Here is a 21,287-nt window from a genome sequence, read left to right as displayed (position 1 = left end):
TTGCATCACGAGCAGTGTTCACTTCATGACTGTAGGGGCTCATAAGTCTTGCTTGCCCTTTTGCAATAAGCTGCTGTGCTTTCTCTTTTTTCCCTTATTGGAGAACTTGTATTGATGCAGAACATAAAAGGAGCAGCAATTCTATACTAGCATGGGGGATTTTTTCCTGACATGATTAATTTTCTGTGTGAGTTGGGGGAGATAAATGGGAGATAGAACTTAAACTAATTTGAAAACTGAGGCATATGAGTAATGTAAAAGACACGTGAATGAAACAAGCACGTGCCCTGCTTCCTCAAGAGTAAGTGAGCACAAACATTTTGGTTGTTAAGCAAAGAATGAACTAATTTGCTTGGAATTGTCATATATTTTTGGATTCCGGTGCTTTCATGGGGATTTTCTTTCTCTGAATTTTGCTGTTTGTGAGGTATAGAAGACTTGCATCCAATTTATTAGGTAATGCGCAGACACTTGTTTGAGATGTTTAATTATTAAATGCTTCTGTTCCTGGTTATGTTATGAGGAAAAATGGTGGCTCCTAGTGCCCAGAGGGTTGCGGATAACTTGCACTTACGTAGCCACAAGATGTCAGTGTTGGAGTGTCTTCCTGCTGCCTGATTTTTCTCTCCTCTCCCTGCAGGACCATTTGTCTTATTTCCATTTTGTTGGTCGGATAATGGGTTTGGCTGTGTTCCATGGACACTATATTAACGGGGGTTTCACAGTTCCCTTTTACAAACAGCTTCTGGGGAAACCCATTCAGCTCTCTGATCTGGAATCTGTTGACCCAGAACTACACAAAAGTTTAGTCTGGATTTTGTAAGTACTGGATTTATCAGTTGCCTTGCTGTGGAGGAGATGGGGCAGGGTTTGCTGGCAGTAGTGAGAGAGTGCTTTATGGAAAACTCTCACAAAGATCTTGTCATGGGGGGAGAGCTGTACAAAATTACCAAATAACTGTTTCTATGTCAAAAAGCTCAACGTAAGTGAGGGAGAGTCTCATGCAGAACTCTTTGTTAGCCCTCCTTGCAGCAAATTAGGTTCTAACTCATTGTGTTACATGGGTGTGGTAGAATGCGACAGTTCCAAAATCCAAACTCAGAACAGAGTAATGAGGAAGTACAATCTTTGTTCAGAAGAAAATGTGGCTCAATTACCAATTTTGATTAAAAAGGAAATAAGTGGAATTAATTTCAACTGCTCTACATTTACAGTTCAGAACAAAAATCATCATTATTTGTAGCTTTGGGACTCTTCAGCACTGCTTTGTATTGTCTCTATTTTCACAAATGCTGGTTTAAATTTTATATTTTAAGTTATTGGTATATTGTCCACATTCATTGAATGCAACCTCTTCTGTGCTTCACACCAACACACGGCAGCAAATTGGTTTATTACTGTGCACATGTGGGCATGTATAGGATTTAATCATTTATTCATTATCCTGAGCACTACTAAAATTAGAAGAGTGACAATGACATGCCTGGTCAGGCTCTTTCAGCACGCATTAAGCTATACAAAAACTGATGATCATGGCAGTACTGCTCTAGTGGTGTGAAATGCAGATGGGTAGTTGCTAGGTTTATCCTGAAGACTGTCTCAGCATTCAGATAAAAAATATGTCAGCATCAGCACAGAGAGTTATCAAAGTATCAAAAATGCTAAGTTTACCTTCCATTTTTCATTTGCTAGAGAGAATGATATCACCCCAGTTCTGGACCACACTTTTTGTGTGGAGCACAATGCTTTTGGGCGGATTTTACAGCATGAACTCAAACCAAATGGCAGGAATATTCCAGTGACAGAAGAGAACAAGAAAGAATATGTCAGGTATTGCAAAACAAAAATATTTCCTGCAAATGTAGTAGGAAGAAGGTAGCGAACACTTTTTTTTTTATATATAGTGAAACTAATGGAATGGGTATTTTAAAGGGAAATACCTGAGTCATAAATTACGTGAGTGTTTTCACACAATGTGCTATTGTAAGACCTGGGAAGATGAAGGTTGTGAATTGTACTTTGTATTTTCTGTTGATGGTGCAATAATTAATTGTTGATAGAAAAAGGAACTAATAAGCATTTCTTTCATAAAACAAAATGCGTCTATTAAAGCTAGTTGGTCTGTAAAATGAGCTTTTTCCAGCTCTGCTATAAAAAGCCCAATGCCATCTAGCTTGTCATCCCTGACTTTTTTTTTTCTTCCCCCAGGTTATATGTAAACTGGCGATTTATGAGAGGAATAGAGGCACAGTTCTTGGCTCTGCAGAAAGGTTTTAATGAACTTATTCCTCAACATCTCCTCAAGCCTTTTGACCAGAAGGAACTTGAGGTATATATATTATCCACTTGGAGTATTATTTTTTAATTTTTAAGATCAACAAAGCACTGACCTTTAAAAAATGAACAAATAAATTTAACGGCGCAATTATAGCTTGCATACCAAAAAGCTGTGTATTTATTTAACTAAACGTTTTGTGTTTTATTCTAGACATTCCTTGGGTTAGCGTTAGTGAGAGGGCTACTTAAAAAGGGAAAGACAAACACCTCGTGTTGTGTAACCAAGGGCTAATGCTCAAAGCAGGTGGTCTGGGCAGAGAGGGAGTACTGAAAGGCTGAGGAATTGTTGGCAAGACCTAACCTGTTATCTACCCCAGAACATGTTTTCTTCGGTAACTGTTTTAATACATGGCTGTTCCTATATGCACACAGGGCATGGTTTCCAGTGGGTAAGACAAATGTTAAAGCGTGTAGAAAAGAACCAGAGTTATTTTCACATATAATCCTGAGGTATAGAATGCTACTCCTTCAAATAACTCTTATTATAGCCTTTTTCCATCTGTTGTTTTTTAATAAAGAAGGTGTCTTGTGGAACGTGGACCATTTTGGAGTATTGGAAGAAACAGCTTCATGTTGGTGGTTTTTGCATACCAGTTAATCAAAAAGTTACTGCACTCCCTGTAGTAGCTGTTTGAAAAGGCAGATTAAAAATCCATTAAATATTTCAGTGTCGTCTAAGTTAGGATAGACACAACTACCCTAATAATCTAAATTAATCTAAGTGGGTGCTATCTTGGTGGCACAAAAAGACAGCTGCTAAATGGTAGCTCTCAGAAATGTGATTCTCGATATGAGGTACTATGGGAAACTTAAAATATGACACACGTTTTGTTTTGAGTGATGATGTCTTCTGTATGCCATTTATTTGTTGTTGCCAGGGTAGCTGGCTAGATTCGTGGCCATCAGTGACTTCCTTTTACGGTATTTTGCAACCTGGTTTCATCTGGAAGAGAGATTGAAGTAATACATCCAGTCTTTGTCAGAGGATCTCACAAAAGACATCAGAAAAACATATGCAAAGTTTTTGTAGTTTGTGGTCAGTTCTGGAACAACAGACCAGCTAGGATGTTACCAGAAACTGAGCAGGATTTTCTCATAGTTGGTTATTAGCACTTCTATGACAAACCCAAATCAGGGAGATGATGTGTGTAGCTCAACAGATGGCATGCCTTCTTCCAAGTCTGTGCTCTCATAAGTCTGTGCAACAATCTCATAAAGATTGGCTGTACTTTCCAGGTAGGATCAATTTTAAAAGCAGGTCTTGAATGGGCCTTTAACTCTAGTTTCCTGTGAAAATGTCAGTTCTGGTAGGTGTAATCCTCAGCCTCAATTTCATTGCAGGTTAACTGGAGAGATTTACTTCCTGTTCTAAACTGTTTTGGAGCGTTACTGTGTACCAAAAAGGTGGCTCAAGAGTGTTAAGAATGCTGGCCTTTGTGAAATAGCTTGATGTATGTTTTTATAGCTGAAAACCTGCACCGGCTTTGAATGTTAAAGCATTTCCTAATCCTTTAACAGCTAATCATAGGAGGCCTGGATAAGATAGACCTGAACGACTGGAAGTCAAACACACGTCTAAAGCACTGCATGGCAGATAGCAATATTGTGAAGTGGTTCTGGCAAGCAGTCGAAACATTTGATGAAGAAAGAAGGGCAAGGCTGTTGCAGTTTGTGACGGGTTCAACGCGTGTCCCACTTCAAGGTTTCAAGGCTTTACAAGGTGACTGATGTGGAGGCCGAGTTAATGTGTGGTGGGAGAAAGATAAAAATCGTGTGGTATTTACTAGGCCCTTGTAGAATATCAGCGTGTTACTGGATAACTCAATTACTTACAAACTTTTGATCCCAAGAGCAGTTTTACATTTGTCAGCAGCTGCTGGTGACCACTTTAGTTGTTTTGCTGATAGTGATACAAGCTGGAAAATCTGTCATCGTGTAGCACTTAGACTGCTGTCAATATTAGCTTATCAGTCTCTTACAACTTTCTGGACTGATGTTAGCTAGCATGCACATGATTATAGAGCTGAACAACTCTTTTAAAAGTGAAAAGTGTGTTTCCTTCATTGTTTGGCAGCAAACTATTAGACTTTAAAGTAAGTTTCTGAAAATTGGAATATTTGTCACCAGAAAAGGTGGCAGTGTTTTAGGCTGTTGAGATTCTCCTGATAGCGTTCCAACTGTTTGCTGTCAGTAAGCTGATCTTCAGAATTAAAATGCATAGTTCTGTTTTGCACGGAAAGTCTGCTTGCAGTTGAGTCTCCTCATTTCTGAAAGTGCGATGTTATTGATGTGAAATTTAGCTGCCTTCCAAAACAGAAGGCTGCAAGTTTATTGTCATTAAGAACCCCATCACTTCTGTTGTCTCTTCACTAGCTGCAGATCTGACCTATAGATTTAGTCATATAACATACTTGTACTTGCATCTGGGACTGTAATTTTTCTCACTTTCCTTTTTGTAAGTAGCAAAATGTGTGTACACAAATGAGGTTTTTTTGAAGTGCATTAACTAGAATGTCTGTTTGTAAGGTTCTACAGGCGCTGCAGGCCCCAGACTGTTTACCATCCATTTAATAGATGCAAACACAGACAACCTTCCAAAAGCCCACACTTGGTAAGATGAAAACACTTTGTTTGTCAGTACTTGCTTGCTCGTTGTCTTGGTTTAAAGTAGTCATCTCTGTCGGTCCTGGCTGTGGATTAATCCACGTGATGTGTCTAGATGAATCCAAGTGTGTTCTGCTAGCTTGGAAATATCTGCACTCCGCAGCCAGCAAAATGATTGACTTCTGTTCTAGCTTGATTTACGTTTTCGGTAATATCTGTGGGTTTTGTTTATCCCAAGGTTGATTAGCTGCAATAGTGAGATGCATAGTTCCACATGTTTAGGATTACAGCGAATAGTTTTCAGATGTAAAATGTAGGATATGTGTGCTATTGGTACAGTATAAGCACAGAACTAAGCTCTCGTACAGAAATCTCACTCTATCAGGGACAGGAAATCATTTCAGCAGAGGCACAGAATATATGCAGGCAGAGCAGGGAGGAGGCCTGCCTGATGGCTTGCTTTATTTGCAAGTCTCCTGCATCGGCCACCTGTCTCCTCCCAAATGCAGCCCTGGTAAGTCACACATTCCTGCTGCAGAAATAGTTTCTTTGATCTTGTCTCTTTCAGCCATCGACGGGGCCGAGGCTTTCTTTGACATGGGTTTTACAAATTCTGCCTATATGTAGCTGATCTAGGGTTTGCTTGTGTGTTGTTGTTTCTTTATTTGTCTTGTTTCCAATAAATGTGTTAGATCTGTGTGCTGCAACGTGTTGCTATTTTACCTCTAGCTTTAACCGGATTGACATTCCGCCTTATGAGTCATATGAGAAGCTTTACGAGAAGCTGTTGACAGCTGTGGAAGAGACATGTGGGTTTGCTGTGGAGTGACAAAGCAACCAAAGGAAACAGATGCTAGCTCATGGACCACCAAATCAAAAGCTAGAAGAAGCTTGCTGCGAACTTCCTGCTAAGCTGTCTGAAGCATCAGAACTCTAGACAACTTAGAGATGGGTTGTTTCCCTTCCACTGTTGGTGGATGAGGGTGGGGGTAGGGGCTTTTGTTGGTGGTTTCCAACTCTCTTTCCTCTTTGTTACAATAAGCCCTTCCCTCTTCTTCCATCCCCCATGAAACGAAATGCAGCCAAGTTCAGCATTTGGCTTTGGATACACAGGATATTCTGCTAGATTTGTAACACATATTGTGATAGGGTCAGTGACCTTTTTTTTTGTTTGTTTTGTTTTGTTTTGTTTTGTTTTTTTTAAATAGGAGAATCAAAGTGTAATTAAGAATGAGCTTGATTTGCTGAGGACTTGCATCTGGTAGGTGTACCTGGTTAGTTTGTCTTAAATCAAGCTTGAGCCCTGTAGAGTCCAGTGGGTGCAGTGTGTCTGACTGGCACTAGAATTTGCATTGCACATTTTAAAAACCTGTTTAAAAAGTGAACTTCTAGCAGAAGATGCCTCCGTATGAACACTTAACTGAAAGGTAAAGAAATACAAGTTCTGCCTTAGCAGGAAGCTCTCAGTGGAAGCTGTGGCTCACCTTGAGAAAAGTGAAGGAATTGGGGACATTGCTTAAATGGTATTGTATGATTTCTTTTTGGTTGTCCTGGATGAAACCGAATTGTTTTGCACATGAAAACAATTATTTCCTCCTGCAGAATTACTTTCCATAGTTTGTTCAGACGTAAGTACCTTGCAGAGAAGCTTTGTAAGGACGAGACCGAGGAGAAAATTTATTCAATTCCAAAGCTGTGATTCCTGTGCCACTGTTTTACCCGAGATGTTGGTGTGACTTCAAATTCTAAGACTCAAAATGGAAATAGCTAAAAGCTAAGTCAACAGAGCAAGCTTCTGTTCTGAAGTTTTTGGCCTTCTGAAAGGTCTGTTTGGAGGCTGTGGTAAAAGGGTAACTATATGGTGAATACATTTGAAGTGTTATGGAAAGCTATTGGAAGGATTTATGACTTCAGTTCTGTAGGGATAAAATTTCTCCAGAGAGCCATATAAGGCAATTTTTTCAAATATCCGAAACTAATATTAAAAGGTTGGTTCTCTAACATTGCTAAAATGACTTCCCAGGGGAAACAAAAGCAAATCAAATACCTGAATCACTAACATTTTTTCCAGTTTGCACACCGAGATGAGACAGTATTCTAACAAATAACACAGCTTCAGGAAGACCCGGTTATCTATCAAACGTGTCTAAACTTAAGTAAAGCAGACTTGCTTGTATAGGATTCTTTTTTCTTTGGCAAGCCTGATTTTTAGAAAGCTTCATTACTGAAACATTTAACAGATGTTTTGTTTATGGAATAGTGTATTGAAATTCAGCTGTGGGTTAAGAGGTTGTTCTTAGAAGACGTCTACTGGAATACTTCTATTTTGTCTTTTTTAAATTGAATTTGATAATAGCTTTAAACTGTGATAGGACAGAAGGTAGACACTTGTCAAAATCCCGGCATCTTTTCCCAGTTCCGTTTGTTTCCATTGACCATAATTCTTGTGATTTGATGTTGGGAGAGAGGATTGCGTTGGAGGTGTAAAATTGTACCATGTTGTGAGACTCGCGCAGGGTGGCTGAAGGTGCTCATCTCGACAGATTGTACAGGAGCGGTGTGCTTGGCCCTGTGTTCTGCAGGCATCTTGTTGCACTTGGGGACCAGCTTCCACAGTACTGATTGCGGGGAAATAAAGGAAATTATGTGAGTGTCTTGCAGGAAAGAGAGGGAACGCAGCTGTCTGCAGGTGAGCACCTGTGCGGTCTGGGGCTGAGTAGCAGAATCCCCACAGCCCTGGCTTTTCAAAATGCCTGCGAAGCCGTACCTGTGCATAGGGTGTATTTAATCCTTTCAGTATGTTTGAATGTGCAATAAACCAGTCAGATAGGAAAAACGCGAAATAGATTATCGCCCCAAAGCTTTGCATGCAGTCTCATGTGGATTTTTCACTAAGGGAGTTTGAAAACCAACTACTAAAGCCCACCACTAACAAAAAGCCTGTCACACAAGCTCTACGTGCAGCACAACTGGCTCAGAAAAAGCCAAGCGAGGTGAAGGTGAAGGCCCTTGATTTGGAAATCGGTAGGTCAAGTAGCTTTATGCCAATGACCCGGTTGGCATACGATAGTTCCTGATGTCTTTGCTAGGTCAGTGTTTTATTGAATGCACAAGATAAGAATAGGCAAGGATCGTTGTTTTGAGAAGTCTGTATGTCTTTTGCTGTATTTAAAAGCCCTCGTCAAGGTACCTCCTCCTTGCTGACGATAATGAGCATAGGGCGCTGTCTTCTTAATTATTTCAGTTCTCTTTTAAACAGCTTCACCGCCCCTCCCGTCGTGTGTTGTCTTTGCAACTTTGTGCCACTTCAGTGATGATGAAGACCTTTTTTCTTTTTTGTATTGTTCTGTACATGCAATTGAGGCAGGCCTTAAAGCTGAATGGATGGATGGAGAAAATAAAGAAGCGAGGCAGCGCGAGTTTTAAATGATGAGTTCTTCCAGTGGCTGCTTTCAAGGCCAGGGAAGGATGAAATGCAAACAAGAGTTTGCACGGCTCGAGCCATTGACTCTCTGAGGTCTTGGGGGCTGTTCGGGTAACCTCAGCTGTCCGAATTTGTGTGTTCATTCCCACTTGGTCTGCCAGCACTCGAACTGGTTGTTACTTCTCAAACTTGCCCAAAGAATAACATGAAGTCTGGTGTTCATTTTGTCATTGCGTTCCACCTTTGTACGTCTTGGATCAGACCTGAAGGAAAACACAAGGTACAACGTGTCTTTTGTTCCTGTCCTAAAGGCAAACCCAAAAGCTGGTCCATTGGCACAGACCTTCAGTGCTTGCCCTGATACTGCTCATCAGCCTATTCTACACGCTCAGGGATGCAGGAAACCACCACTTTGCTCGTGTTTTAAACCGGGAAGAAAGGAGACTGTTCTCTGAATGTTTGCGTCAGCTTGGGCATTATGATAGCCGAGACCCTGCTTCGAAGAGGCTGCTCGAAGCTCCAAGTGGTGAAATCAAAGTTCGCTCAGCAGTATGTACGTCGTTCAAGTTCGGGGTGGTTGTGAAATCCGATAGGTTTTGTAAATTAGTGATCTGGCCACCAGGCCCTCAGTGCCCAGGTTCAGGGCCGCATGGCACAGCAAGTTCCCAGAAACACAGTATGGATCTGTTTTTAATTTGTTAATTTTTTGTTCCTCAACCACTTTATAATGTATTTTTTTAATTTATTATTTTGTAATGTCATGTTTAAGTATTGCTGCTATCCTTGTTATTCTTCCCACTGTTTTTATTGCAGATTTATTTTGTGAAAGTTGTACACTAATGTTTCATTTTATGTCTAAATCAAAGTATTTAAAGAAATACTAGTTCTATTTAATGTGGTTATGGAACCAGCTGGAATAAACAGTGATTGTATAGTAGGCTGGACCCAGGAGGTCATGTTCATTTTTGTTACATATGCAATAAACTCACAACTTTAAACTCTCGGTGTCCACCACTTTGTTAACGTATTTCTGGAAGCTGTAGGAAAATCGGTGGGCTCCAAATGAGAGGGGGGTAGCGCCGTGCTTAGCTAGGAGGTGAGGGTGGAGGACAAAGGCAAAGCATTGCTGACATGAAAAAAAATCTGTAGTATTATGAAATATTTTGTACGGTTAACAAAAATAATCCCATTTAGGTTTAAAGACCCGGAGTTCAGGGCAGTGAAGCTCGGCCGGTGTTTGCGGTGAGTGGGCTCAGGAATATCGAGGGTCAGCGTTTTCTCCCAGCGTTGGCTCACCGCGTCCTGAGCAGAGGTGTCCCAGCGGTGGGGGAAGCTGTGGAAACCCAAATTCATTTCCCAAATTTACCCAGAGGACGGAACGCCTCCGTTCAGCCCTGTGCTTACCCGCCTTAGTCCACTTCTGTTCTTATTTTCCCAAAACCTCAGTTTTCAGGAAAAAAAAAAACAATAATCTCCCCTTCACGAAGGCTGGAGAAAGATGGATAAGTATTTTTTTCAATATTTTTTATTATTTGAGTAACCTCACAGCGTGGCCAAACGCACTGACGTGCAGGGCTTCCTCCTGCCCCTCGTTTCAGCAGGAGGGGTTGAACAACTCGCCCCTGGTGGCACGGAGCAAGAAGCACTGTCAGCCCTTCGGTGCCCTGTCACACGCTTCTCCTGCCTCCTGTTTTCGTTAATAAAGACGTTTTGGGGAAGCATTCCCGATTTTCTGCTATCTCTTTCATTTGCAGACATAGCTAAGATAAAAGAGGACTCCTGGAGCCTGCTTCAGATCGGGTGTGTCGGAGGCCTCTTGCACCACGGGGACTTCTTGAAAACAAAAACAAAATTGAAAGAAGAAATCCCACAGCTCAAGGAATTCGCTGCCTCCTTTATAGGAGCTTGGCAGGTCAAGTAAATTCCTCAGGTTGGATTTTCCAGTCTCTGCCTCGTTCTGCAGGATGTACGAACCCTCCTGTGAGGAGTGCAAGCGGCCGAAGCGCAGCGGGCCCCGCACGGGGAGAAATGTCCCCAAAGGGCCTGGGAGCCCCTGGAGATGCTCTGGGGGTTTGGCCGGGTTCTAGAACGGGATCTGCAAAACAAAGCTGGGACAACGGTGAGAATGAAATCAGATCAGGGTCGTGGTTTCTGCAGAGGTAACCCTGGTGGGGGTAAGCCCCCTATGTTGAACCTTTGGGACCCCACAGGGGACATAAGACCCCCAATAGGGGCTATGAGACCCCTGTAGGGGATAGGAGACCCCTCAATGGGGTTATGGGACCCCAATAAGGGCCATGGGACCCCTAGAGGGGATAGGAGACCCTCCAACAGGGGCTATGGGACCCTTATAGGGGACACGAGACCCCCCAGTAGGAGATGTGGGACCCCAATAGGGGACACAAGACCCTCAATAGGGTCTATGAGACCCCCTCAATAGGGTTATGGGACCCTTATAGGGGACACGAGTCCCCCAGTAGGGGATGTGGGACCCCAACAGGGGCTATGGGACCCTTATAGGGGACACAAGACCCCCCAATAGGGGATGTGGGACCCTCATAGGGGACACAGGACCCCCAATATGGACTATGGGACCCCTATAGGGGATGTGAGACCCCACAACGGGGTTATGGGACCCCAGTAAGGGCCATGGGACCCTTATAGGGGACATGAGACCCCCCCAGTAGGGGATATGGGACCCCAGTAGGGTCTATGGGACCCTATAAGGGGACACAAGACCCCCAATAGGGGCTATAGGACCCCTATAGGGGCCACCAGACCCCAAAAGGGGCTCTGGGACCCCCCCTTACCCCGCTCCCCTCCCCCCGTAGCCCCTCCCCCCGGGAAGGAGGCGGGGCTTCCCCTGGAGGACCTCCCCCCCTGCGCACTCTATGGTAAGCTGAGCGCGGCGGGCCGGCCGCTCTACCCTCCCACCCCCCCCCGATCCCACCGCTGCTCTCTATGGTGCGGGGCGGGGCGGTCACGTGGGCCGGAAGGAACCGAGCGGCGGCGGCGGCGGCGGCGCCTCAATGGAGCGGGGCCGGCGGGGGGGCGGTGAGCGCCGGGACCGGGACCGGGACCGGGACCGAGGGGTCGGGAACCGGGACTGGAGGGCGGAGAAGAGGCCGCAGCCCTCTGGGGAACGGGAAAAGCCCGGGCCCGCTTCATACCGGGGCTCCCCTGCGCGCCTCGCGCGGGCCTGGCCCCCCCCTCACAGCCCCCGGGCCTCCCCCTCAGCCCCCTCAGCCCGGGCCCGCCTCAAGGAGCAGCGGGGCTGGGGGGCTCGGAGGTGGTTTCCCCTGTCCCCTTAGTGCCCCCCCCGGGCCCTGGGAGGGATGAGGGGGCTCAGGCTGTGGGCCCCCGGGCCTGCTGGGGGTCTGTGGGGGCCTTTGGATGCGGTAGGGGGGCTATGGGAGCACGGCTGTACTCCCAGCCGGGGGCTCTACCCCACTAGGAGGGGGCTCTGGTCCTGTGTGAGGGGCTCTGCCTGCATAAGGGAGGCTTTCTGGCTCTTTTCCCCCTCACCGTTTTGATTTCAGCGCTGTTTTGGTTTGGTGGGGGAGAGTGAATGCTAGAAAGGCGAAAATGTGCGGTGTGTTAGTGTGGGGAGGCCTGGTGCAGGTTTCTGCCGTTGTCGTTTCTCTTTTTCCCCCCCCACGATTGAAATAAGGTCGGGGTTTTACACCTAGAACTGCAGAGGTGAAGTGTTGTGGGACTGAGGAGGTTCAGTGAGCTCCCAGCCTCTGGTGAGTTAACCAAGGCAGCGTGCCCTGTGTTGCCGTGCAGCAGGTGAGCTGCAGGTCAGCCTAAAAAATCCCCAACGTCCCGCTGACCTCCTGGCACGCAGCTGGGTGCTGAGGGAGCCCGGTGCTGGTGTTGGCCGGCCGAGTGCTGACTGCAGTCAGGAACCTGCCCTGAGCAGCTTGGGCCCGCTTTGTGAGCAGCAGCCTCTCCAAACACCTAAAAACCGACCCTGAAACGGAATTGAACAACTCCTGTACCAGCAGCAGAGTTCCCAGGGAGAAGTTCCAGCATCCACGTGGCTCTCTGCATCCTTACTGCTCGTCAGGAGAGGTTTGGTTCGGACGTGGAGCGTCACAGATCAGCCGCTGGTCTGAGGCTGCCGCTGTTTTACAGCAAAACAGCCGCTGTGTGCTTTTAGGTCCGTTGCTGAGGGGTAATGCTCAGTGAGTGCAGCTCAGCTCTCTGCTTTTCACACTCTCTTCCTCTGTCTTTTGAAGCTCGCTGACTGCCACACAGCCCAGCAGGCTTCTCCTGCTTTATTTCAGCCAGCGAGCCCGAAAGCAGCCGGAAAGTTGCCTGGAGAGCTGACAGGAGCAGGCAGCGCCCCTCTGCTGTGTCTCGTGGCGCTCGGTTCCTCTCCCTTAGCACCCACGAAGGGAGCAGAGCCCTTCCCTGGAGCCGCTGGGGGAGGCTTCCCGTGGGAGCTGCTCTCTGCAGGGCGAGCGGATTTGTGGGGACAGCTTTTAGGTTCGGAGCTGCAGGATTCAGCCGAGCTGCTCGTTTCTAGGGCCGGTGCTTTGCGAATTCTGCTGCCTTTTGCTGTTGTAAACATCTTAATAGGTTGCATGTGCCGGGGGCCTGCGCGGCGTGACTGGCTCTTCGTAAACAATCGTCTTGACAGGAGCTTGTGCCTGGAATCCCGAGGCTTTGGGAGAGGATTCAGCCCCGCTTCCTGAGGACGATCTGCAGCGACGCTCGGCCCCGCAGCGCTGCGTTTCGGTACTGGGCCGCCCTCTGCCTGCCTCCCTCCCTCTTTCCTACAACGCTTTCCTCTCAGGGTGGCTTCAGGCATCCTTCTGGGGCAGCTGCAGGAGTCAAAGCGCGAATAATCATCCCCAGAGCAGCGGCTGGGGCAGGTTTGCTGCTGCTGAGGTGTGTTTCCAGCAGGGTGCTGGCAGCTGGACCCGGCCTTGTGCTTCAGGAGCTGCCCCAGAGCTCCCAAATTCCTGGGGAGGAGGCCGGGGGATGGCTTTGTCTGCCGGGGAATGCGGTGGGCGTTGCTGCCACCAGCCTGTAACTGACTCTGCCTCCCCCGCCTCGGAGCCTTTGAAATTGGACACAAATCGCCAAAAAGTCCCGTGGCAAGAAGAGGTGGAGCAGCTGAAGGGAGGCAGGAAGCGTGTCCCGGGGGCCAGGAGCCTCTTCCTAAGCCTGAGCAGCTCAAAGCCAAGCGAGAGAGAGAGAAGTGGAGCCCTCTGGACGTTCCCAGTGCCTGCTGGAAGACGATCCCATTCATTAATTTGGGATGGGTGGCTTCTCTTATGTTTTTTTTTTTCCGAGGCATTGTGCGTGGCTCGCCGCGGAATGGCACAGGCAGCTCGGGGGCTGAATTCTTCTCGGGACAGTCAGAGCTGTGCTGCTCCTTCTGCCAGGCAGCAGCTCGGGTTCTGCACCTGGATTTGGTCTGGAGGTGTTTAGAGCTGGAATTTAAATGGATTCAGGCGTGGGCCCCTGTTCTTAAATGCTTCGAGGAGGGGCTCCAATGGTCTGAGAAAGCTGCGTGCCCTAAATCATTAACTCGGTGTCCACCTGCCCTGATGGGCTCTGCGGGCTGCTAGGTGGCATTTTGGCTGTTCCTAATGGGATTTCTGCCCAGTGGGGGAAACGCAGGGCTTGTTTGGGACTCTGGCTGTCTGCCAGGAGCCGAGTTTCTCTGTGCTCACAGCCTGGGTCCTGGCTTTGACACAGAGCCAGTCCCGTGCCAGTCAGCCTGATGAGAGGTCGGGTGGGGTTGTTTGAAGTGGGTTTTGGGGATGGCTCCACGGCTCTGGGACACACGGGAGGGGGTAGGTGAGGAAAAGGGATTTTAAAAGGCCCTCAGCAATGTCCTGGTGGCTTGAGTCAGGTCTTGCCAAGGCCCTGAGACGTGAGCTAATGAGGAATGTTGCGCTGAGCTGAGCTAATCGTGTGCTCAGCCACCTGCACGGCGCTTTTATAGGACCTGGAGTTGATTTTGGAAGTATCTCAAGAGTGCTGCGTGTCCTGTGGGTCAGTGCTGAAGAGCTTGTGGTGGTCAGAAATTCAGAACGGTCCTTGAGGAACCGGAATTCCTGGGGACTGAACGGCTGCTGCTGACCTTGCTCCTGGGCACCAGTGGTTCCGTCCTTGTGCTCGCAGGGGGAGCAGCCAGTGCCTGATTCAGAGGAAAAAACGTTGGGATTTGGGCAAAGATCCCAATGAGGGGAGGATGGAAATGCTGTCCTGAGTCACGCTGCTGTCCCTGGGTGTTTCTGACCGAGGTGCTTGGGCTGGGTCCGTGCTGAGAGCAGAGCTCGGGATGGCTCCTGGGTGGTGGCAGAGCCCAGCTCTGCCCGTTCCCTCCCAGAGCCTTCTGATCACTCTGCTTGGGGAGGGGAAAGGGAAACGAAAACGAAACGAGGCTTCCTGCTGGCTTCCTGGGGCTCGTGTCTCTTCTGTGGGGTGACTTCTAGAGGCTGTCCTTTTCAGGAGCAAAGCCGGTGAGTCAAAATAAGCCTGGGAGTGCCCGTAGGTGTCAGGGGGACGGACGGGTAACCAAATAGCCCCAAAACGTGATGACCACTCCGTCAAATACGATGCAACCTCTCCCTGCTGCTTGCTGCAGGTCATTTTAGCCCGGAGGGACCCGCCGGCCACCTCTCCAAGGAGCCCTTTACCCACCTACCAGCAGCAGGTAGGAAATGTTGGGGGCTCAGCGTGTTGAGTTTGGGAAACAGGCAGCAGTGCTGCTGCCCGGGAGCCTTCCCTTCTCTCCCTGCTGCTGCCGTGCTGTGCTCTGATGCAATTTGAGGAAGCTGACAGCAGCAGCGTGGTGGGTAGGCAGGAAAGGCAGCTCTTTCTGCAGGAAACCAGCAGCGCGGGGCGTTTCGTGCTTCCCCTGCTGCTGGGATTTCCAGCTGCAGCTGACCAGGACTGGCAGGATCCTTCAGCAGCAACTTGGCTGGCAAAACCAGCTCGTGTCCCCTCTTCGACTGCGATGACCAAGGGAGAGGCACACAGATTGCAGCCTGGAGGCAGTCGTGTCCTTAGCAAATGGTCTGAATTCAGTCTGGGTGATCTCGTAGCTGTTGTGGTTCTCGTAATCTTGCACGTGCAAAGGATTCGTTTCCTTTGGGCTGAGTTTTGGGCCGTTGTGGTCTCCTGGGTCTGTGTGAGCGTGGAGCTGGAGAATTGATGCGCGGTGCTTCTTTGCTGGCTTTTTACTGGTCAGTTGGTAATTCGTTCTGCCCTTGTGAGCTGTAATAGGCTCAGAAAAGAAAAACGCTGGCTGTGGAGCAGCTCTAGACCTGACCACGGGCTGGTTTTGCTGCTGTCAGTTCTCACAAAGCAAAGCCTTTGTGCTGGGCAGCTGGAGGTGCACAGCATCTTCTGAAACAGAGCCTGATCCTGGCTGAGGAGCACTTTTTGTTTGATGTCCCTTGGCTCTGGGCTGGACTCATGCCGTGTCTCAGCTCTCAGGCTGCCATTTAAGACCCCCCCCTGCTTGCAGCTTATTTTAGCATCTTCTTTCTGTTCTCACAGTTATGCCACAGCAGACATGTGGAGAGAGATGGTGTCACATCCCAGCCCTGCAAAGTTTTCCAGGGCTTTTCATGCGAAAGCTCTACCAGCTCCTGGCACGGCTCAGCACGAAGGGAGGTGACAAGGGATGGAGTGGGAATGGGAACATCCTAGGCAGGTATTGCAGTGAGACACTTCTTAACGTGCAGGCACAGCTTCTGGCCACCTCCAGTGACCTCTGGAATTATGACAGGAGCAGATGCTTGGCGTGTCTCCAAAAAAAAAAAGGGGCTGCAGTAAATGGAACGTGACCTGGGAAGGCATTCGGTATGGAAGTCCCCAATTCTGGGCTGTTTGACACCTGCACGCTGCAGAAGAATGGCTGGAGGCAAACTTTGAAGCCAGCACTTCTGAAAGGACTGCGCGGGCTGACACAGAAACCTTTGTTCCCTTTTGCTGAGGTGGGCTGCTGCAGAGCGCTGCTTTTCTCTTCTGTGCCGCCTCAAGGTCAAGTCTCGGCTTTTACTGTCGGCAGCGCTGTGAGATGAGGTGAGGTGTCCTCTGCAGCCTTCACCCAGCCTTGAATGCAGAATTTCACGTGAGAGCTTCAGGTCACCGTTTGAAAAGATATAAGTTAAAATCCCCTTGAACTTCCCGTGTTTGCTGCTGGTGCATTTTGGTTTTGTAGCCTTTTAGCTGGCCGTAAGCAGCAGCCTCAAACTCCTTTATTTCCCGGTTTACTCCCCAATAAAAAACTGGGCTGAGATGGTAACCCGAAGATGTGCACGCGACTCGTTAAATAACTGCTTGAAAGGTTGCCCTTCGTTCGCTTTGTTCTCTTACACCTTTTGAAAGCAACACTTGGGCTTCCTTAAAAAAGGAAAGAAGAAAGGATAAAGACTACTGAGGGTTTGGAGAGGAAACGCAGCGTCCGTTCTCCTGGAGAGAGCTCTGTGAAGTGTGAGTGCTGGAGAAGCACTCTCCTGTGTATCCCGGGGCACGCAGGTCGCTTCTTGTCTTCTGTTCTGCCTGGCCTCTGGGCTGATGGGGAAGAGGAGGCAGCTGCAATTAACATCAGGCAGTGGCAGGAACGTGGAGCACCTGGCAGTCCGCGGAGACAGCTGTCAGGGGCCTTAATAACGGTGCTGCTCGTTAGGAAGAGCCTCACCCGCCTTGGGTTGGGGTACACGTGAGCTCAGGGCAAAGAAACCAGAAGTAAGGCTTGCTCTGGAAGTGGCAGAGCTGCAAATCACGTGGCTGCACGCGCTCTTCTGTTTATCCCTGCCCTGAGCCCACAAAATCAGAACAAAACAGTGCTTCAGAACGGTTCGGGGGAGAACACAGGTGGGAAACCTGGGTGGGTTTCTCTCCTCTTGTACTTGGTGCTAATCGCTTTTCAGGAGTTACAGCTGAGTTATACTTTCACCTTAATGAAAGGACAAACACAGATGAGGTTGTTCAGATGCCTCGTGCTGTACAAAATGCTTCCTGCAAGTCTTAAAAAGGGAAAACCTGAGTGATTTGTACCCAAGTCATCCCAAAGCGTGCCCTCTTGCTGCCTGTAGGCTGATCAGTTCCCTGGAGCGTTGACACGTGGAAGCAGCCCATACCTTGCTGCTCCTTAACCTCGCTTGTCCCAGTGTCTTACAGCCTGTTCTTGCTGACACCACGGACTGAGAAGTGACCAAAAAGCGGAGCAGCGGTCGGATCCCTGCAGTGCCACGCTTCTGGCCTTGTTCCAGTCACGAGCAGGCTTTAGTAAAGCTGGGCAGCCCCGTGCTAGCGCTCGTGGCTTGCTTTTTGTCAATGAAGTGATAACGAAGCACTCTGCAGTTATCAAAGGAGCCTGCATCAATGGCATGCGTGGTGAAAAGGGCACACGGCTGCCTTTGATGTATGATTCACAGCGCGCCTTTATTCCTCGGGAAGAGAGGGCGAGGAGTTGAAAACTTGCAAGAGATCACTGGAAGTTGTGATTACTGCCAGAGGAGCTCGGAGGCTGCCTGTCCCTCTTGTCCATCTTAACGACGTTCCAGTCTGGGGCGCTGCTTCTGAAGTCACTGCCTTTCCCAGAGGTTTTCTTGCACGTGCAGGGGGGTGACCGTGAGTAGGAGCAGCCCCCAGCACACACAGAGCCCTTGGAAACGTCTCCCTGTGATGCTTGACAAGAGGTCGGGCTGCTTCGTTTCACTTCTGGTGCATTTCGTGGCTTTGTTACTTCATTTTTAGGGCTGAGCCTTAGCTTGTCACGAGCCATGCATTATTGAAGCAGCTTCTCTTTGTCTTAGCTGCTTGAAACGAGGCAGGAATTCACCTTGCTCGCAGGCTACCAGGAGACAACGTGTGCTGCCTGCAGGCAGGAGGTAGGAACTGGTGCTCTGCTGCAACACAGGTGAGCAGCAGCGGTGGTGCTAAAACACGCAGCGACTCCTTGCTGCTGACATCTCTTCCATGGTGCTCTTTTTTTTTTTTTTTTTTTTTTTTTTTTACCCACATTTAGTTGGGATTTCAATTCCAGCCTCTCCTGCAGTGCTTTCTGTCTGGCCCCGTTGCCTTGAACCAGGAGAGAGCGCTCACTTTGTGCCTAGTCCCATCCTGGGGATGTGGGAGTTGGAGATCTAAATGCTGTGAGTGGGAAAAACCACACTCCAACATTTCTCCCCTCCACTGTGGCTTTAAATCCCAGCCCCAGCTGAGGATGCTCGTCACGGCACAAACGGAAGACGGAGGGAGCACGGTTGAGTTCTGCTCCAATTCCTGCCATCCAGAAACTTCTGCATACACGGGGACTTGAAATATATGCACAGCACCGCCGCCTGCTATTTTTAGGGCAGGCTAAAAATACCCGACGTGGTGCTTGCGGGGATTTGGAGCGGGTTTGGGAATTCACGTGTAAGCGAGCTGCCTGCACCTGGGACCTGCTTCACCTCCTGGCAGCAGCTTTGCCAGCTTGGAGCCGGTGGCTGCGGGGTTTGTATGTCTGTGTGTGTGTGGTTAGCTTGGAAATGGGTGTGAACAGGCAGCCCGAGACCTGTGTTCAGAGCGGGGTTACCCCTACGTCCCCCATAGTCTCTGATTTTTCCGGTAGCTGTTCCGTTAATGCCGGTTTTCCCTCCCAAGTTGCTGTAGGAAAAACCTTAACGGAGAGGATTTGATCTCCTGCTCGGTGAAATACCTCGGGCGTGCGGCGTCCTGAGGCCGTGGAGCGATGTGGGAAGCAGAGGGGTGATTTTGTGCACTGCATCTCCAGCCTGATGCTGTATCGTGCCGTCTGCAGGTGACCTCCAAGTCACAATAAGGGTTTTGTGTCACCCCGTTACTTTTCTGGGGCTCGAATCTCTGCAGTTTGCTGTGCTGTAGTGCTGGTGGGAGATTTTGGGAAGGAAACCCAGCTCGTGTGCTGCTTCAGGTCGCTTTCATTTAAAATTATTGTTGCATTCAGTCCTAGTCTGCATCGTGAAGAAGCTGATGGCTGTGTCGGAGCTCACTTACAGGTGGCCTTATTCTGTACCTAAAAATAGGCATAAAAATCACCGAGGTAGCGTGGGTAGCAGCTTTCCATCTGCCTCTTTTGCTTTTTATTGTGTTGTTTATGTAGGGCAAGACCCCAGGGTGGCTTTGATCTTGTTACTTCACGGTCTTGGCAGCCTGGTGCTAGAAACACGACCAAACTTCGTATTCATGCCACTGGATGGAACTGGCCCGTGCTTATAGATATTTGTTTAAACTCCAGTCCTCTATTGCCTATTGACAAAACGAACTGCTGGCTTGCTGGAACCGTGCTTTCTACCCCCCAAGCAGAGCTTTATTAAGATGCCTGGGTTTGTATGGGCTCTGTTTTGAAAGAGAGAAGTGGTACGTAGCCAGCTCTTCCCAGGCTTGGCCTTTATTTTATTTTTTGATGTTGCTTTGGCTGTGTATTGTGGCTAGTGCTGTTCCGTGAGCCTCTCGGTGGTGTGCAAGCACCTTTCTCTTGTACTGGGGGGAGCAGTTTGTTATCCCAAGCTCTTTGTGGGCCTCTTTCTTGATGTCCAAGTTCCTTTCCAGGTAACTGGAGCTGCCTGGGGGGAGAGCATTGCCCTTGGGTGTGGGCAGAGCACCAGTGGAGCTGTTTGGGAGATGTTTTTGCTGACTGTGCCAAGCGTTTGTGGTGCTGACCAGCCCACACGTACTGACCTCTGCTAACTCATCGCATGCCCCTGCAGGGGAAAAACATCCCAGCCACTGAGCTTTGCTCAGAGCCGAGCCGAGCAGACACCTGGCTAGCCTCTGTCTGCCCCGTTTGGTGCTGCAGGGGCTGATTTGTGGCATTCACGACCAGGCTCGTCCCTCCCCAGCCAGTCTCGGAGCAATCCTTTGCCATTTGACAGGTTGAGTGTTGTTTTTTTGCCTGCCAAACCATTGTTTCGTCTAGCTTAAGCCGGGGTGAGGCTCTACAGGGTTTGCTGACTGCTACGAGGAGCATTTTGGGGGACCAGCAGGTGGAAATGGTTGGTGTGGATGCACCCGCCTGGATCTGAAGAGCCTGGGTGCTATTCCTGGCCCTGCTTCATGACCTTGGCCGCGCTGTTCCTCTCAGCGCTTCCATTTCTCCATCTCCTAAATGGCAGGAACAATATTGATCTTGTTTTCTCAAGTGCTTGGAGGGCTACGGAAAGGAAAACGCTGTGCGGGGCCGCGTGGTGGCTAGCCACAAGCACCAGGGAAATGGAACGATAACAACGTGGATGTGCCCTCGTAAAAAGGACGCTGTTTTCACCAAGGATGCTCACAATTAGCCAGCCCCTCAGCTGCCACTCCAGCACCTGTCTGCAGGGAGGGAGAGCAGCACTTTGGTGCCGTTCTGGCAGCTGAAGTGCTGTTCTGAGTGACCTCGCTTGTAATAAGGCAGAAGCTGAAGAGCCTTGTGGAAACAGCCCCCAAACCTTGTTTTTTTGAAGGCTTTTCAAGGCATCAATACGTCCATGATGTTTTTGGGGCTGCTTGCTGAAGCCAGAATCCTGCCCTACAAATGGGAATGCACTGCTTCCCTGCTCGTTTATCCTATTACCTGTGGTGTGAGGCTTTGGGACTGTGTCTGTGCGTGCTGGAGACCTGCGGGTTCCCACCAAGATGCCCAAGTCTCAGCACTGCCTTGCAGTGAGCTTTGCCTTTTTTTCACAGATGCTTTTGTATGATTATGCATTTTTATTTCCATGATTTTACAGTGCATTAAAATATTTTGAGGCTGGTGATGAGTAGCTCCCGGTGTGTGTACGGGATATACGTGTTTAAGTTCCCGGAGTCTATCCGAACAGATTTCTTCATCTGCTGTGCTAGCTGCAAATGGCGTTCCCTGCAGAGAAGGTTAAGTGGAATTATTGAGGAGGAATTTGTGCTGCTCGTGTGTGCTAGCAGACAGGATTTTATAGCAGACCAC

At 48.6% G+C, this 21,287-nt stretch overlaps 2 protein-coding genes across 5 annotated transcripts in view; both read left to right on the top strand.

Moving 5' to 3' along the window:
* Nucleotides 1–9,309, top strand: part of SMURF1 (SMAD specific E3 ubiquitin protein ligase 1) — a 45,967-nt gene extending 36,658 nt beyond the window's left edge. For 2 of the 4 annotated variants that reach the window (XM_084295739.1, XM_084295737.1), the window contains exons 13-18: nt 641–819; nt 1,693–1,830; nt 2,209–2,329; nt 3,856–4,057; nt 4,873–4,948; nt 5,671–9,309. In XM_084295739.1, coding sequence (XP_084151865.1) covers nt 641–819; nt 1,693–1,830; nt 2,209–2,329; nt 3,856–4,057; nt 4,873–4,948; nt 5,671–5,770 — 816 coding nt within the window. In that variant the 3' untranslated portion in view covers nt 5,771–9,309. Of the gene's footprint in view, nt 1–640; nt 820–1,692; nt 1,831–2,208; nt 2,330–3,855; nt 4,058–4,863; nt 4,949–5,670 lie in introns of all 4 variants that reach the window. The other 2 variants (XM_084295738.1, XM_084295736.1) reach the window with 1 other exon arrangement.
* A 2,055-nt stretch (nt 9,310–11,364) lies between these two features.
* The window catches only part of RNF216 (ring finger protein 216), a 72,684-nt gene continuing 62,761 nt past the window's right edge, over nt 11,365–21,287 (top strand). Inside the window, exon 1 of the mRNA XM_084295734.1 lies at nt 11,365–11,419. The gene's annotated coding sequence lies outside the window, so the exon portion shown is untranslated. The remainder of the gene's footprint in view (nt 11,420–21,287) is intronic.

This window comes from Netta rufina (assembly GCF_964035555.1).
Source record: "Netta rufina genome assembly, chromosome: 15".
NCBI lineage: Eukaryota > Metazoa > Chordata > Aves > Anseriformes > Anatidae > Netta > Netta rufina.
This window is presented reverse-complemented; position numbering and strand designations above follow the sequence as displayed.